The sequence below is a fragment of the Corvus cornix genome, chromosome 2 (assembly GCF_000738735.6).
Source record: "Corvus cornix cornix isolate S_Up_H32 chromosome 2, ASM73873v5, whole genome shotgun sequence".
Classification (NCBI taxonomy): domain Eukaryota; kingdom Metazoa; phylum Chordata; class Aves; order Passeriformes; family Corvidae; genus Corvus; species Corvus cornix.
The window spans coordinates 92,004,030-92,019,234 of record NC_046333.1 but is presented as its reverse complement, the minus strand read 5'-3'; the positions used below and the strand labels follow the sequence as shown (position 1 = coordinate 92,019,234).

Genomic DNA, 15,205 nt, shown 5'->3' with positions numbered 1-15,205 from the left:
TTTCATTGCTCTTTCACTCTCATCATCAAGTAGTATGACAAACTATTATCTTTTTTCATGATCTGCCAATCATACATGAGGGGCTTTATCTTCTTATAAGCAATCATCATTACAATGATGCTTAGAATTAACATTTCTTTGCTTCTGTACTGCTTCTCTTACATCTTCTATGATCTTCAAAGGAAACTTCTTTTGCTTTAATTTGCCTGACAGCTGTCCTCTTATGATTCAACCAAGGAGATTTGAGTTTGTACAGAGGATGTGCTGTTGGATCTACTTTTTAATTCTGTATTTCTTGTAGATGCATTCTGAGCTCGGTAAATGTAGATAATGCCTCTTTGTGGGGTTATCAAGTTTTCTAAGGCTCTGTACATCCTGATCTGTGAATTACACTTCATTTTGGCCAATCATACCACTGTATTTACATGCTTTTTCTTCAGTCCGCGTTACTGATGGATGAGATGGTACTTTTCCACAGAAACATCCAAAAATTGTTCTTTGTTTCTGTAACATGGTAGTCATTCCTTTGGTCTGACCATCCAGAGAATATCCTCTGTTCATTTTCCAAGGGTTTGTTATTGCTAATAATGTATTCCTCTGTATATGTCCTTGGCTGTCAGCTGCACTACAACCTCAGATTTTACTTCTGCAGTGTTATGAGGTTTGGTGTTGTTTCTTCCAGTGCCTGATTTTTCAATATTTCTTTCTTCAGTTTGCCTAGTGAATTTACCCTTTGTCTCTTCCTCTACATTTTAGAACTTGTCTCATTCTCTGCATCTTAGAACTTGATTTGGTGTTTACAAATTGTTTCTCTGTTATAGGGGAATTTCCCTTCTCTGCAATTAGTGCCCAGTTCCACATCTTTTTTGTTGCTTATGTGCCAGGAGTGTGGCCACATCTACATAATAAGCAAAAAAAAAATCTATATCAAATGTAATTCTCATCTGAACTGTCACTGTTATTCTGGAGCCTCTTAGAAAGCATGGATATGGCTAGAGTGACCTGTAAAGAGGGCTAAATTTTTAAATGGAAGTTTGTATAAACTGAAAAATGCCCCAAACCCAAATGTCTAAAATACAAAAATAAAAAAAAATATTATGCTCACTAACATATAACCAAGAATTTCATTAATCAGAGCAGAAAAGAAGGTAGAGTTTAGATATTCTCTGAGGGAAGAAGCAATGGAGTTTGGCAGGAGCTACAATATGGCAAATGAAATTATACTTGCAAGTATAAGGAGTGAAATGGATTATGTAATTACTTCCTGAGACATTTGGGAAAAAAAGGGCATGAGATGAGTTCAGTTGTTTGTCAATTTGAATCAACATTTGGTCATTCCAGACATTGTTACATACTAGATCATTTTAACAGATCTGAAACAAATAAAACCAATATCCTAAATTGTAAGAGAGTGAGGGAATATGTCAGAAAAAGAGTTTATATGCGTGCCTCATTGGAAAAGAGCAGTAGAAAGAGAAACATTCATCAGTCCCAGCAGTGCAGCTTGGGTTTGCTCTTAGAATAATATTGTGCTCCAGTAAGGCCATGACATGTTAGTCTTTGAAAAGCTAGGTATAAAGATACTATCAGTGGAGAAAATAAAAAATTTTGGGAACAATGAAGGTAATTAAAAGCAAATTCTCTTCAGGGAAAGTGGCAGGTGCCTTTGCTACCTTAGAGAAGTTCTTGTGGCTCCCTTTAGAATATGTGGAGTCAATTTGCACAGAGTTACAACCCCAACAGACTGGGTTAGGGACAGATGGTACCAAAACCAATTATTTGCTGACATTCAGAGCTCAGGATTGTATTTTCTCTTGATACATTGTGAATCCAGAGAAATTTCCGGCTGTCACAGAAAGGCCTTCATTTCTCAGTTATTAGCCTTTGGCAATGATTTCGGTCTCAACAACTTTCAAAACAGGGCGACCATTTTACCCCATGATATACGCTTCCTCTTTTGTTGTTCTTGTAATGCTTCTCACCAGTCAAGTAACTTACCCAAAAGAGTAGAAACAAAGCGAGTAACCTTTGCATGCTTTCTCAGCCTGTGGTTTGGCACAGGTGATGGAAAAGTAAAATGAACCTTCCTCCTGACCTAAAACTGTCCTTGTTTTTCTCTAAGTAAGAATTCTGCTTTCATGACCCCATTTGCTTCTGGGTCTCACCTCGCAGGTTACAGAGAAATTAGTGGTAAAATGATTAGGTCCAGTCAGTCCCTGTGAGTGAAGACAGGTGCAAGAATAAATGTCAGCCTGTCACACAGAGAAGTTTACAATGAAAATGGTCCTTGCAGCTTGAAAAACAGCATTCTAGGGAACAGCAAGTAGCAGCGTTTTTTTCTTTAAATATTTTTTGTAGTACTAATTTAGCTGCAATTCCTCTAAGGCTATGGCTACATTAGCAAGCACTGCATGGAAATAGGAATTCGTCTGAGGACCCCGGGCCTTCATTAGATGTTTTACTGGGGAATTTGCCTTGGTGTAACTCTAGTCTGGGCTATAGGCTGAATGCATTAGTGGTTGAAGTACCTTAGAATCCCTGAAGCACATCTTTTGGGTTAGTTTAATTTGAAGCTAAGACCTTTGTGTGCCTGGAATCTAGTTTTCAGTGCAGGATTTTTGCTCCAAAAAAAACCCAAATAAAAAATTTCAGGGTCTGAACTGAAACACTGACATAGAAGATTCTGTAATATGTCCCTGGTTTACTTATTACCACTATCAGATATGGTGGCCATCCAGCTCTAGAGCTTCTTCTATTTTCTTCATATTTCTCTGTCTGCCTCTTTGTGTACAACAAGGAAGAGGTCCTTGGCATCCCTTGAAAAGAGGTTTGGGCTGTCCATCTACAGAGTGATGGACTTCCCATTTCTGCTGACAAAGAATGTAGCAAGTAACTAAGTCTGATTGAAAATAATAGCATTTACTGAAAGCCATAGGCAGTCACTAGTACAGTAACTTGATCAATGATCATGGCATGAGTTCAGCAGCTACTTTTCTACTGATAGTCTTATGAAGTATGTGGTGACAAAGAAACTGGTGACCTGAGGACAGTTAAGAAATATGCATAAAGGAATCTGACACAGTAGAGATATGCATTGCAAAATCATGCAAACAAAGCCATTAAGATAATGATTTTAGTAACTCCTTTCTTAAATCACATTGTTTTATGTTAGGTGATAGCTGTTTGCATAATGAAAAGGAGATGTTCTAAGTGGGCTTTATGGAATTAGTATATTAATCTCAGAAAGGCTATTTTGGTTAATGAGTTTTGTCTTTTGAGGTTTTTTTTTTCTGAGAGTCAGAATCCAACTCTTTATGTCATAATAAATACAGCACTGCATGTAAGTCATCTGATTGCTTGATAAGAATTCTAATACAAAACTAGTTAATCATACCTCAGAGCTTGTGTTTCAAAGAGCCTTTGCAGCAAGATTTCCAAGAAATGCACTATGTTATATCCAGTAAATCTCACCACAGATCAGGATTGATTTGTATACAATAAAGTAAGAAGTATGTAATTTTTTTCAATTTTGATATCTGGTTGTGCTTGGTGCTCCAGACTGAATGCTGTGAGCTTATCTAGGTTGGATTAGCAAATTTCTGCTTTATTGGTTGGCTTCATTATTCAAAACATTACGGGTGTTCTTGTAGGTACATGAAAGTAGATCAGAAGCATGTGTAAATTCTGAGAATTCACTAGCTAAGTTGTACTATTATCGGTGCAGTAACATTTTACAATCTCTACTTCATCTCCTCTTCGTAGATTCATAAATATCAATATTTTGGAAAATAACCCCTTTAACAATATCTTCCATACAAATTTTCCTCAAATGGGAGAAATTCTTCCTCTAAATGCTCCTCAAAAGGAACACATGCTTTGTAGACTAGAAATAAAAAGTGTGTTTCTTATTTAAAGGGTAACATGCACAGACTATATTCTGCATAGTTCCTTTCTTATTAGTGGCATGCACTAGACTTCTAAGTATTCTGAAAAAAATAAATCAAATGTTTTTCCTTTTTGTCAAGATGGAGAATTACCAATTTATGTAAATTTTTCAGAAAGCAGAAGTTTTTCCTGGATTTTGTGTTAAATAGCCAGAATACTTCATTGTGGGGGTTATCCAAAAACTTTATTGTCTCAGCTCTAGTCTTGTAATAGCTGATTTTAGTATTTTTTTCTCTTTCACAGGCAGAATGCATTAATTCAGTCTGTAAAATGTACTGTCACACTGCAAAGCATTAACATAATTGGCTGGCACCTATTTCTTGGACATTCTGTCTGACAAACCCATGGGTCCTTGTGATTAAAATATGATGTATAACCTTGCTGATAGCTGTCTCCCAAGGAGGATAGCACAGAAAGTTGAGAAAGAGTATATTGGACTTGGAGTTGAAATTTAAGATTTGGAAATTGCCAAAGCACTTGCATATTTATACTAGTGATTGTAACTACTCAACTGCTGTATGATATTCGTCTTGCAGAAATTTTCTATTCAGTCTAATAATTAAATCTTTAGCAATGTTTATTATTTGTATAAAATGTATAGTATACATAATAATGTATACAATGAGATATATGAGCCATTGGCTTTCTGAAAGTGGGGAAAAACAGTCAGAAGTCTGAAAAATCAAGAATTCTGGTTCTGTGTGGTGTATGGGCACCATGATTTTTTCAGGTGCCATTAACCCCTCTCTCACTCACTGTTATGTACAGTGATCTTTGATATACATGGAACACGCAGTGCATGTCTGAAGCACAATCCATACACATCATTTGCAAAAGCGAGACAGGGAATGCTGTTGCTACTGTTACTATGTCATGTCCTTAACTAACACAGGCAACTGATTCCATTTTGAGAATATTCTCTGTTGCATTTCAGAGAAACTGTTGTCTTTAAAACCTAAAAAGGCCAAAGGCTCCTACTTGCAAAACGGTGCACATAATGGTGTAACAGATTTCTGTGGCATCTGTATTATTTCTGGCAATCTTGCCTCTCTAGTAATGTATCCATGAGCGTCTTGTCTCATGAACGACTCACAGGCTACTGAAAGTAGCAGCTTTTACATATCATTGTGCTTGTTAAGTGGAACTCCATTTGTTGCATTATTTCAGCTCAGCAGGGCAAGAAAAGGTGAGAAAGTTCACCTAGTACAATTTGGAAATATGAAGAAGTTACCATCAAACATGCTTTTGTATAGCATGTGGGTTTTTTTATTATAAGATCTAAGACCCTGCAGCCTAACAAGGACAGAAGGAACTGCTGTGTCCCTTCAAAAAGAGGGAACTTTCCCTTCTTAGAATGATGGAGGAGCTCATTCTGGTAAGCTAATGAGTCACAGTGTGCTAAATCTTACAGTTGGCACAGGGCTTGAAGGGCCATCTGTTACTAAAAAGTTTCTTTTCTGAAAATGTTTTTGCTTTCAAAAATTATTGCATGGGAAACAGGAGATTAGATTTTATAATCATTGCACTATTCTTTTTAAGGTGAAAGCCCAGCTTCAAAAGATGGGAGCTACTCAGCCCATAAACATATTTCTCCGTCAAGAAATTGACCGCATGCAACTTGTTATATCCAGAGTTCGAACTACACTGACTGATCTCAAATTGGCTATTGATGGTAAGCTACAATATCAAAAATCATAATTAAGGTGCAATATTTATTGCTAGCAGTTGCTTATGCCATATGACTAAATAAATATTGCCCCTCCTTTCCTTCCTTTCTCTTTTGTTCCCTCCCTCACTCAGTTTTTCTCTTTTTCTCTCTCTTTATCATATGACCACTAATTTTAGTCCCTAAAATCTCCTGATTACATCTCTGAGGACACTCCACCTAAATTTGTTCTGCATGCAGGCGCTCCAGTATTGCAGTTCATGTCCCTCAGCACTGCATCACTTCTGTGATCCTCTCTAGGATCCTACAGAGCTCAGAGGACCTGAATTGCATGATTAGGTCCACGGGTCATGTACCAAAGTCATTTATGAAATGAAGCTGAGACATAATGATATAGAACAAGGTAGAAGTGTTGCTGCTAAGTAATTGAGAGACAGGGAACTCAGGAGTAAAGGTGATAAAGACTCTAATTTAAGGTGAAATTTGACATTTTTGTGAAACTGGTTATACCAAATGGCATGTCTCTAAATGGAAGCTGAAGTGAGTGGCAGTGTCAGTCAAAAGAGAGAGAGAGAGAGTTCTTCTTTTAGGCATCACAGGAGACAGGCAACAGCACTCTGTATCTCTCAGAGACAGGAGTATTTGGCTGAAAGTGAGCAATGGTGAATGAAGTTAAAATAAACCAAGAGTAGAGGCAACTAGAAGCAGATGGAAAATTGGATCGGAAAAGGAGTGAGGAAAAAGAAGGGATAATGATGTTACCATCTGCTTTTTTTTTCACTTCCTATTTTGCTCATCTGCAAGAGTTGAAATACCCAGGAAGGAAAGCATACTGTTGCTCAGCCAAGCTTCTGAATTAACAATAAATTAAAATGAAGTAGGAATGGGTTGATTCCACTGGTTAAGATCTCGCCCAAGTCTGCTGTTCCCTAGCAGAGAGACAGAAAATATCTGAGACAGCAAACTGTCCTCACAGGGAGCAGGTCAGATTGCCTCAGAACTAGTCCCTTCTGACATAGCTGATGGCATTACTGTAATCTGTCTTACTGGTGTTTTCCAGTCTTTTGACAATGTCTTTCATGAGGGGAGATTTTTTTTAATTTGTGTTTTTATTACACAAGAATCAAAAGGGATTTTTTTCCTATCATTTGTATGATACACTAAGCCAACAATACGTGCTTCAGAAACCTCGTGCCTATAATCTGAGTCTAGGAAAGAGGTTCATAAATGTGCCCAAGGCTAATAAGCTTTCATATCCTGTAATAACATAGGCAAAGATCAAGCTGGAAGAAACAATTGTCCTTTCTTCCTGAGCTGAAAGTTCCATTTTATGTGTGAATAGAGTCCCTTTTCAAGTAAATAAAAATAATATTTTCCATCCATGAAAGTGTTAATCTTTCCTTGATTGTGACAGATATATTTAAATTCTCAATGTGTATAATATTCTGCAGAGGGGTGGATGAGTAACATAATTTATTTGCACTTCACATTCAGTTCCACAGTGGGCACAGTCTTCTGCCAGATGTTTAATCAAGTTAATGCTGTAACTTTCATGCAGTTCTCTAAAACATAATTTCTTATGGACAGACAAGTTAAATATAGTGAAAAATTGCTCTGAAAACAAAATTGGATGTATAGTTAAAAATAACAATTAATGGCTTCTGGCATGTTTATGATATATCAAGTGCACATGGTGGACTGTTAATTAGGGGATGGAAAGAACATTTAGGCACTCTACCTCAGCAAAAGGGAAAACCCCAAGCTGTCTCACACTAGATTCTCCCCCAAAACTAGTCAACTGCAATCTCAGGTCATCTGAGGTGCTTCTTTTTCTTTACAATGAGGTAAACTGATCTGCCTGCTCAAACAGGTCATGTGATTTTTTACATCTGCCCAGCTCATGTATCTGGCTTTGGCTTCGTGAATGTGTTAAGGTCCCAGCACCCACTTTTGGCAGACCTAAACTTTCAAATGAATTTTGTGTTTAAGAATATAGTGCGTCTTTAGCTTGTGTCATGTAGCTTTGTGAAAGGAAGTCTGAATATCTGATTCTCCAGTTTGGATGTGAATGGTCGGACCTTGTCATTTTGATGTTGCTCACCAAGTTACATTTGAGGTAATGTAAATCCCTCCTCAGGGAGAGCCCGTGTGCAGCTGAACATGAGGGATGTAGAAGGAATTAGCCCAGACAGTTTTGTCCCTCTGTCCCGAGGGCAGATTAAGCAGTGTTCAGCTTTGGGGAGGGGTGAGGATGCTCAGCATGTGTCCAACATGTTTGTTGGCAAATATGCCCCAGAAGCTTTCATCTCCACCAATAAACTGCTGCCCAGAGGGATACTTTTTCTGGATCAAATTGTAGTAATTAGATTGTAGCTGCTCATTGTACTCTCAATTATGTCCCAGCCATTACTTCTGCTTTAATTACTTATTGATTGCCCAGAGTTTATTTCACAGTTGGCATAATACAGAGTTTCACCATAAATCAGAACACAGCAGTGATGGGTGTCCTCTCGAGTGCCCTAAATAGAAGCCATGTTCCAAACAGAGAAATTTTTTCAGAGACAAGGAGAAGTAAGACATGGGATCTGCACCAAAAATGCCACATCTTAATGGGTTATGAGCAGCAGATCTTGAGCCCTGTCAGAAGATGACCATTCCTTGTAGGGCAGTATCTGAGCTATTAAGTTCCTGTGTACTTACTGCCTGCCTCTGGTGGTGTAGAGGCCTCTGGCACAGAATACTAATCCCTCACTCTTTATTGTAGAGTGGATGCTTCAAACCCCCTCTCCCACTAGTAAAGATAGTGTTTCTAAATGCAGTAAAACCTAATGACCCATCCAGTTATTCCTAGCCTCTTAGAGTTTGTTTGAGTTGAGTTTGTTTGAATGTGGTCTGTCTGTGAGATTTTGTGGGGTTGTCTTTATTTCTCCATGCACTGAATAAGAGTGGTAAGCATTTTTTTTTATGTGTCTTCTCTTGGTGAATGAAGTGAGAAGAGAGATTCTGTGGGAGTGTTTTCCATGAATGAATTGGAGCATACTTGTAGTAGCACTGAAAGTAGGTATCAAATCCTTGGCAATGGAAATAAGCACAGCTTTTAGTATGATTTCAATCCTGATTCTTTTTAACCCACTTAACATTGTGTTTAAGGGCTTCTTGTGAAAGAAACAAATGCTTAACTCATTTGCTTATATCTAGATTCTACTTTGGTCATAAAACTGCATCCACTTGGTCCTGGTTTCTGGTACCTTACAGCTTTGTGTTTTCAAACTAATCCTTTGGAATCGTCTAAACTGCCTACTTCATGAACAAGTGAAGAACATCTGAGAAACCTTTTATTTTTTTATCTTTTCATGTCATATATGAGCCACATGATCACTGCTGTATATACAGTATTTGCAGAGTTAGGAGAGAGCAGTCCTTTTCTGGAAAAACAGCAGTTCTATGGCGATGTAGTTCTACACACATTACAGGAGTTGTGTAGGATTTTTATGTCACCTACACAAACTTGTGTGTTAAGCCCAAGGTAAAGATTTGCTACTTTTTTCCAACTCAGAATACCATGAAGTTGAAAGTAGTGTTTGTATCCTGATACTGCAAGGAATTTCTGTTCATTGTATGTAGCACCTTATAAGAGGGATATAAATGAGGTCCAAAAGAGTCAAAAGAGGTAGCTGGTAATTTATTTTAACCTACATGGTGAAAAAGTGAAGCTCGGGAAACTAGTCTTGCCAGAGTGCACAGCAAAGGTAATTTCCCATGAAAGGGAGAAGTATGGACTGATTCCCCCTGTCTGGCTAAGTTCTATTTTGACTTGTAATGGTGTAAGACTGCTAATACTAACAAAGTTTTAGTTTGGCTTGCTGACAGTGGTAATAGAATTTTGGACTGAAAGATCTTGGGCCCTTGCCTTACTAAGTTCTACTCTGTGTGTGTGTATGTGAGGCTTGTAGGGATCATCACTTTTGGATGAGGATTTTATTTGAAAGTGATTAAGAGCACTCAGTAAAGACAGTAATGGAATATAACAATGGGGACATCATTTGAGGAATAGAAGGGATGATTCTAGTATGTGTTGTGGTGTAGTTACTCTTGGCTCAGCACCTCTCATCCATTACTTCTCATCCTGATAAGAATGCCAGAATCCCTCCTGTTGTCTTTCACAGTGTGGCACATCATTTCTGAACTTCTTAATAGGTATTACATATGCTTGCCATGACGCTGGCCAGGACAACTGTTTAGAAACACACACTGCACATTAAGGACAAACTGCAGAATAGAGTTTATCTGCCTGTTGTATTACTCTAGCTCAGGGTAGTGATTTGTATTACCTTTTTTGTAGAGTTGTGTGTGGATTTTCATCTTCAAATTACTGCTTTAAAATTTTTATTTTCAATCCTTTGATGGAAAGGACTCTTCAGCCAAGAACATTTAGTTCGGGAGCTGGTAAATTTTCAGAACAATTTGCAAGGTTACTTTCAAATTGCCATCTTTCTGACTGCAGGATTTAGCTATTGAGGAGAATCTAGGAATTTTGTGCTTTTCTATGTGAAAAATTGCATGCTACTCAAGTTTCTTAGTCCCTCTCATCTCTCCTGACTTGAAGAATTAAATCAGAGGATTCTGCACCAGAAAAGAAAGATGGGAAACAAAGAGAAAACAGAACAGGGGCGGAGGTTAGATGCAGGTGGAGAGAATACCAGTCTGCAAGTAAAACATGGAGAGAGTGTTGTGCATGGCAGGTCTTGGCTGGCTGTTTTACTCTTCCTCTTCTGGAGAGCTGGGGCAAAAGAAAGCAGTAAACTGTTGAGAGGCCTTGGGATTAAAACAGCGTGGTGACGTTAAATGAGCTTCCGAGAACTTCCCAGGAATCACCTCCAAATGCTGAAGTGCCCAAGCACTGCAAATGAAGAGAGAGGAAAATACCCAAAGAACTGCCTGAAGCAAAGAAGTTGACTTCTATCAGCGCAGCAGTGGTGGTCACAGAGCTGGCAGAACCATACTAAAGCTTGCAAAAAAAAAAAAAAAATTAGGTATAGGAAAATATACATTAGCTTTTATACCTTGAGCCTTTGTGTGGAATAATAAGAAAAGCTTTGGAGAAAACACAGGCGAGTGTTAGCTGTTGCCATAAGGCAGAAAGAGAGGAAACCTTTGGAAGTTATAAACAAGTCGGTATTTTCTTTTCAACATGTTCAGCAAAGAAGGGGGAGTTGGAGCTTGGTGGTGGAGGCAAGGTGTGACTGCTTCAAGAACAAAGCAGGTTTTTGGGTGGTAAACTTGGGTGGGAATTAAAGTGTGAAAAAGTCAGCTTCTGGGTTTGCAACAGGGACAGTCAGTAATGGATTGATGCTTTCACTGAGCTTTTTTCTTTATGTGCTGTTCAGGCTAGCTTAACAGGCTCATTGTCTAGCAAGTATTGTTCTCCAGGGCTAGTCTCCAATTTTATTATAATGATATCAGCTACTGGCAAACTGTACTTGATGGAGAAAGTAACTTTTTCTCATGTCATTTGTATCCTACATAATTATTCTTGTTATTTTTGATTTACATCTGTGCCTGTGGGAAGAGAATCAGTCAGTGGACTGAGGCTTTTTTTGGTTCATGCTGGAATTTAAGATCCTTCCTTTGTTCCTAACTTTAGCTACTCATTTAAATGAGATATGTAAGTTTCCTAGTTCAGATAGACTCTCATAAATGTGAAATTCAAAACAGATCCAAATTTTACAAATTACACAGTTTTCAAGTTCAGTTTGTGGGAGGTATGGTAGTGAAAAGGGTCAACTCCAAGAAATAATAAAAGCTCCTGATGTAGTCTATTCAAAACATTATATCTATTGAATGAATCACCCTAAAACCAGATCATTTTAAAAGAACAGACTATTTACTTTAATTATGAATAAAAGTAGTTATCCTCAGAACTGAAAAGCTTTATTTGGGTTATTCACCACTCAGCAGTTGGATAGATTTAGATGTGATTTAGAAGGGGGATGGTATAAATTTAGGGCAATCAAAAAGGGGAATCCTAATTTCTGAACTCTGTATACTGTGCAAACAGTATGGTTACAGTGGATATTATTTTTGAAGTATGGAAATGCCCTAATGTCTTTAACTGACCTGACCCTTCATCAGTCATTTTCAGATGGGCTTTATTCCATTCAAGAAAGGGACTATCATGGAGTAAGCCCCAAAATAACAAAGTTATAAACAGTTGACCTGTCTGATTCATAGAACATTAGAGCCTGTCAGGTTCATAGGACATTCAGTCTCTTCATATAGTACAGTGCTCTGAGGTTCTCAGAAATTAAATATGAGAAGCCTATGGCACTGTACTACTCATTCAATTTATCAAAGATAGTTTTTCAAACAGCTGTATCACTTCTGTCCTGAAAGATGGCATGATTTTTCTCCTATGGTACTGATTTTATTTCTGACAATTATTTTATTTTGTTAATTATTTTTATTTTTATCAGAGTATTTTGGCTGCAGGAATGCATCCCAACACCCACAGATGCCATTTAGTGCTGAAATTCAAGCACTGTATGCCTACTGCCAGAGATGACACCCACTCACTAGGAATATTTATGCAGCTATATGGGCACGGCCAGAGCTGCGAACATACCTCATCCTCAAGAACACTCTGCCTTAACATTCTCAACAGCTGCTCTGAGTCATAGCAGGCAGGCATCCTAAGGGATTTCACAATGCTTCAGGGCAGAGACTGGTTGTATCTCCCTATCTGAAAAGCTCCAGCCTGCCCAGAATAGAGAAGGAAAGGAGAAAGTTGAATATATCAGCCTGAAAACAAGGAATAACCAGAGATGAAAGAGTTCTTTCTTTCTCAGTTCTATGGTAGTGATCCCCAGGGCTAAAACAAGATGCTCTTCACTTGTTTTGTGCCCTCAGTACGGTTCCTATGAAGTTGAAACCAACATGCATTGCAAGACTTCTTTTCCCACATTTTCTGTCTCTAAAAGGTGAATAAAGTGTATGGTGTAATATTATGTTTTTCTAAGGAAAGAGGAGAAGACGTGGAGTGGCTTCTTTCTTAAATGTTGGTTCTCTTGGTTATATGTATAAGACAAGATTAATACCCAAAGAGAAGGTTTATTAATTGTGTTCTAAAAGTCTCTTAGCTACTGCAGAACGTGATTCTAAGCCTGACTACAAATCAATTGCAGAGAACGCAGGATAGGGAGTATTTTTTAATATTTACTGTTTTGTAAAAGTAATGGTTTTCTCAAAGAATTTGTTGCACTAAAAGAGGTGCATATAAATGGAGGCAGATCATTCATTATCTGCTAGAAGAAATCAAAGCCTATTTGCCATTTATATATCATAGAAAGCACTAGATTTGCACACACTGCTATAGGAGTGTTTATGTTTTAGCTCTGTTCTTCAAAATTAAGCTGGTGTTTGGTTTCTGGATACACATTTCCTTCTCCTCAACTGAAGCCCTGTCATCCTCAGTGGAAGGAAGGGATTTGAAATGCTTTCTTATTACAGGCCACATTTCCTTATGGGTATGTCTGGATGGACCACTGCAGTTCTTTGCAGTCACCCAGACCACCTCCCTTTCCTTTCCATGTTCTGTGGTGGAAGCCACCTAATTCTGTTTGGTATCTTATGTTGTCCTTGTGGCAATTACAGCAGCTGTGTGCGTGGTGATATATTGTACTTTGGTATTACATGAATATTTAATCAAAGTTGGGGCTACCAGACCAGTTTCTATAACAGAATAATAGAACCAGTTTCTGGAACAGAGAAGTCATCCTGAGGCATGGCAGTGTGCCAGATCTCAGTACCATTGAGAATACATAAGATGTGGGAACTTCTAGCACACGGAGTGGTGAGAGTCACTGAAAAATCACTGTCTTAGTAAATGCCAGCATTTTAGTGGAGAGAGCAGTACTATGCATGGAATATATGAGTATGCACCGCCACTGCCAAAAAAAAAAAAAAAATCCTGCCTCTAGCTTTATTCTACCTACTGCTTTCCCACTGAGAATCTTGATAATGGAAATGTACAAAGTTATCATTAATAATAGCGAATTTCATGAATATAATCACTGCCAGTACATGCTTAGGATATAGATGAGTTACACAGTGTATCTCTATCATTGATCGTGCATGTAGGATCCATTAAAATTTAGAAAAAAAGTTTTCAATGATTAATCACATTCCAAACACACTGTGAATATAATGAATATAAATAATGTGTATGAAGGAGAAGAAGTTGTTTAAGAAACATATCTTTGTTTCTGATCAAAACGACAGAAGAGATATCATTTATCTTATTGCCTTTAGCTTTGAATCAAGTCTTATAATTTTGAACAAATTAACTACAAACTGATAAGACTGCAGTCCTACAGGTGTGCAATTAAGGCACAAAAAAAGAGGGTTTATGAGACTCGGAATGTTATTTGGAAGTTTTAATTGCCTTTGCAAGCTAGGGGAAAGTTCATTCTGAACATTTTGCTTATCTTTCAGGAAGCATAATTATGTCAGAAGAATTGCAAGATGCTTTAGATAATATTTATGATGCTAGAATTCCAAAACTGTGGTTTAGGATTTCCTGGGAGTCAACTACTTTAGGATTTTGGTTTACTGATCTTCTTGAGAGAAACCAGCAGTTCAGCATCTGGCTGCAGGATGGCCGTCCAAACCAGTTCTGGATGACAGGATTCTTTAATCCACAGGTAAGATTGCCATGTTGACCTTTATAACTTCTGAGTAACAGAATTAGACCTTGGGAGGACTTCAAGCTGACTTAATATTGACTATATGAAGGGTAATCTATATTAATTTTTTAGCATAAATATAGGATAAATTATCTTCAGTATCTACTGAAGAAATTTTTGCTAGAACAAAATAATGCTACTGAAATGATGAAATGCATCTTTGGCTGCTTTAATCATGAGGAAATTGGGTAAATACGTGCTTTCACATTTCAACTTAATCTTCCTTTTTTTACCTCTTCTGTTACCATGATCTGTTTTTTATTTTTTGCATGAAAATCCCTCTGAGTACAAAACAAGATAAGTTCCAGAACTCTGACATAGGAAGAAGAGATTTGGACTTGGTTCTCAATCCTTGCAAATCAGTTCCTTGAAATGGAAGGTTTGTTATTCATACCACCCCAGAATTGTGCCAGACATGGTCTGCAGAGACATATAAAAAATACAGCCTCTTGTCTGCACCATCTAAAATAAAAACCTGGCATGAAATGAAACACAGAAAAAGGAACAGCTGAGAGCAGAGTTAAAAAAGTAAAGTATACATACCTAGATGATGGTGTAGTTTCTCTGCAGAGCTATCCACATCCATTAAAGCTTTTTATGATTCACAGATGTTTGTGGGAAGTGTGAGTTGTGGAAATGAGTCATTGTGAGAGTATCCAGCCAACAGGTTTCTATGAAGCCTCAGGAAAGAACTATTTTAAAGACCTATTTTAATCTCAGTACTTGTTAGCAATGCAAAAGCTAGCTGAAACAGCTGCCTAGAATAGAGAAAGCAACAGTGGCAAATATTCTCTAGGACTACTGCTGGGAAATATCCATCTATCATCTATCCTGTGTGTGTCAGCTGTCTGCC

At 37.8% G+C, this 15,205-nt stretch overlaps 1 protein-coding gene across 1 annotated transcript in view; it reads left to right on the top strand.

The window, feature by feature from the left end:
- The window catches only part of LOC104685832 (dynein heavy chain 5, axonemal-like), a 147,599-nt gene that overhangs the window by 126,672 nt on the left and 5,722 nt on the right, over positions 1-15,205 (top strand). The window contains exons 71-72 of the mRNA XM_019282583.3: positions 5,485-5,617; positions 14,102-14,310. Of these exons, the coding sequence (XP_019138128.3) occupies positions 5,485-5,617; positions 14,102-14,310 (342 nt within the window). The remainder of the gene's footprint in view (positions 1-5,484; positions 5,618-14,101; positions 14,311-15,205) is intronic.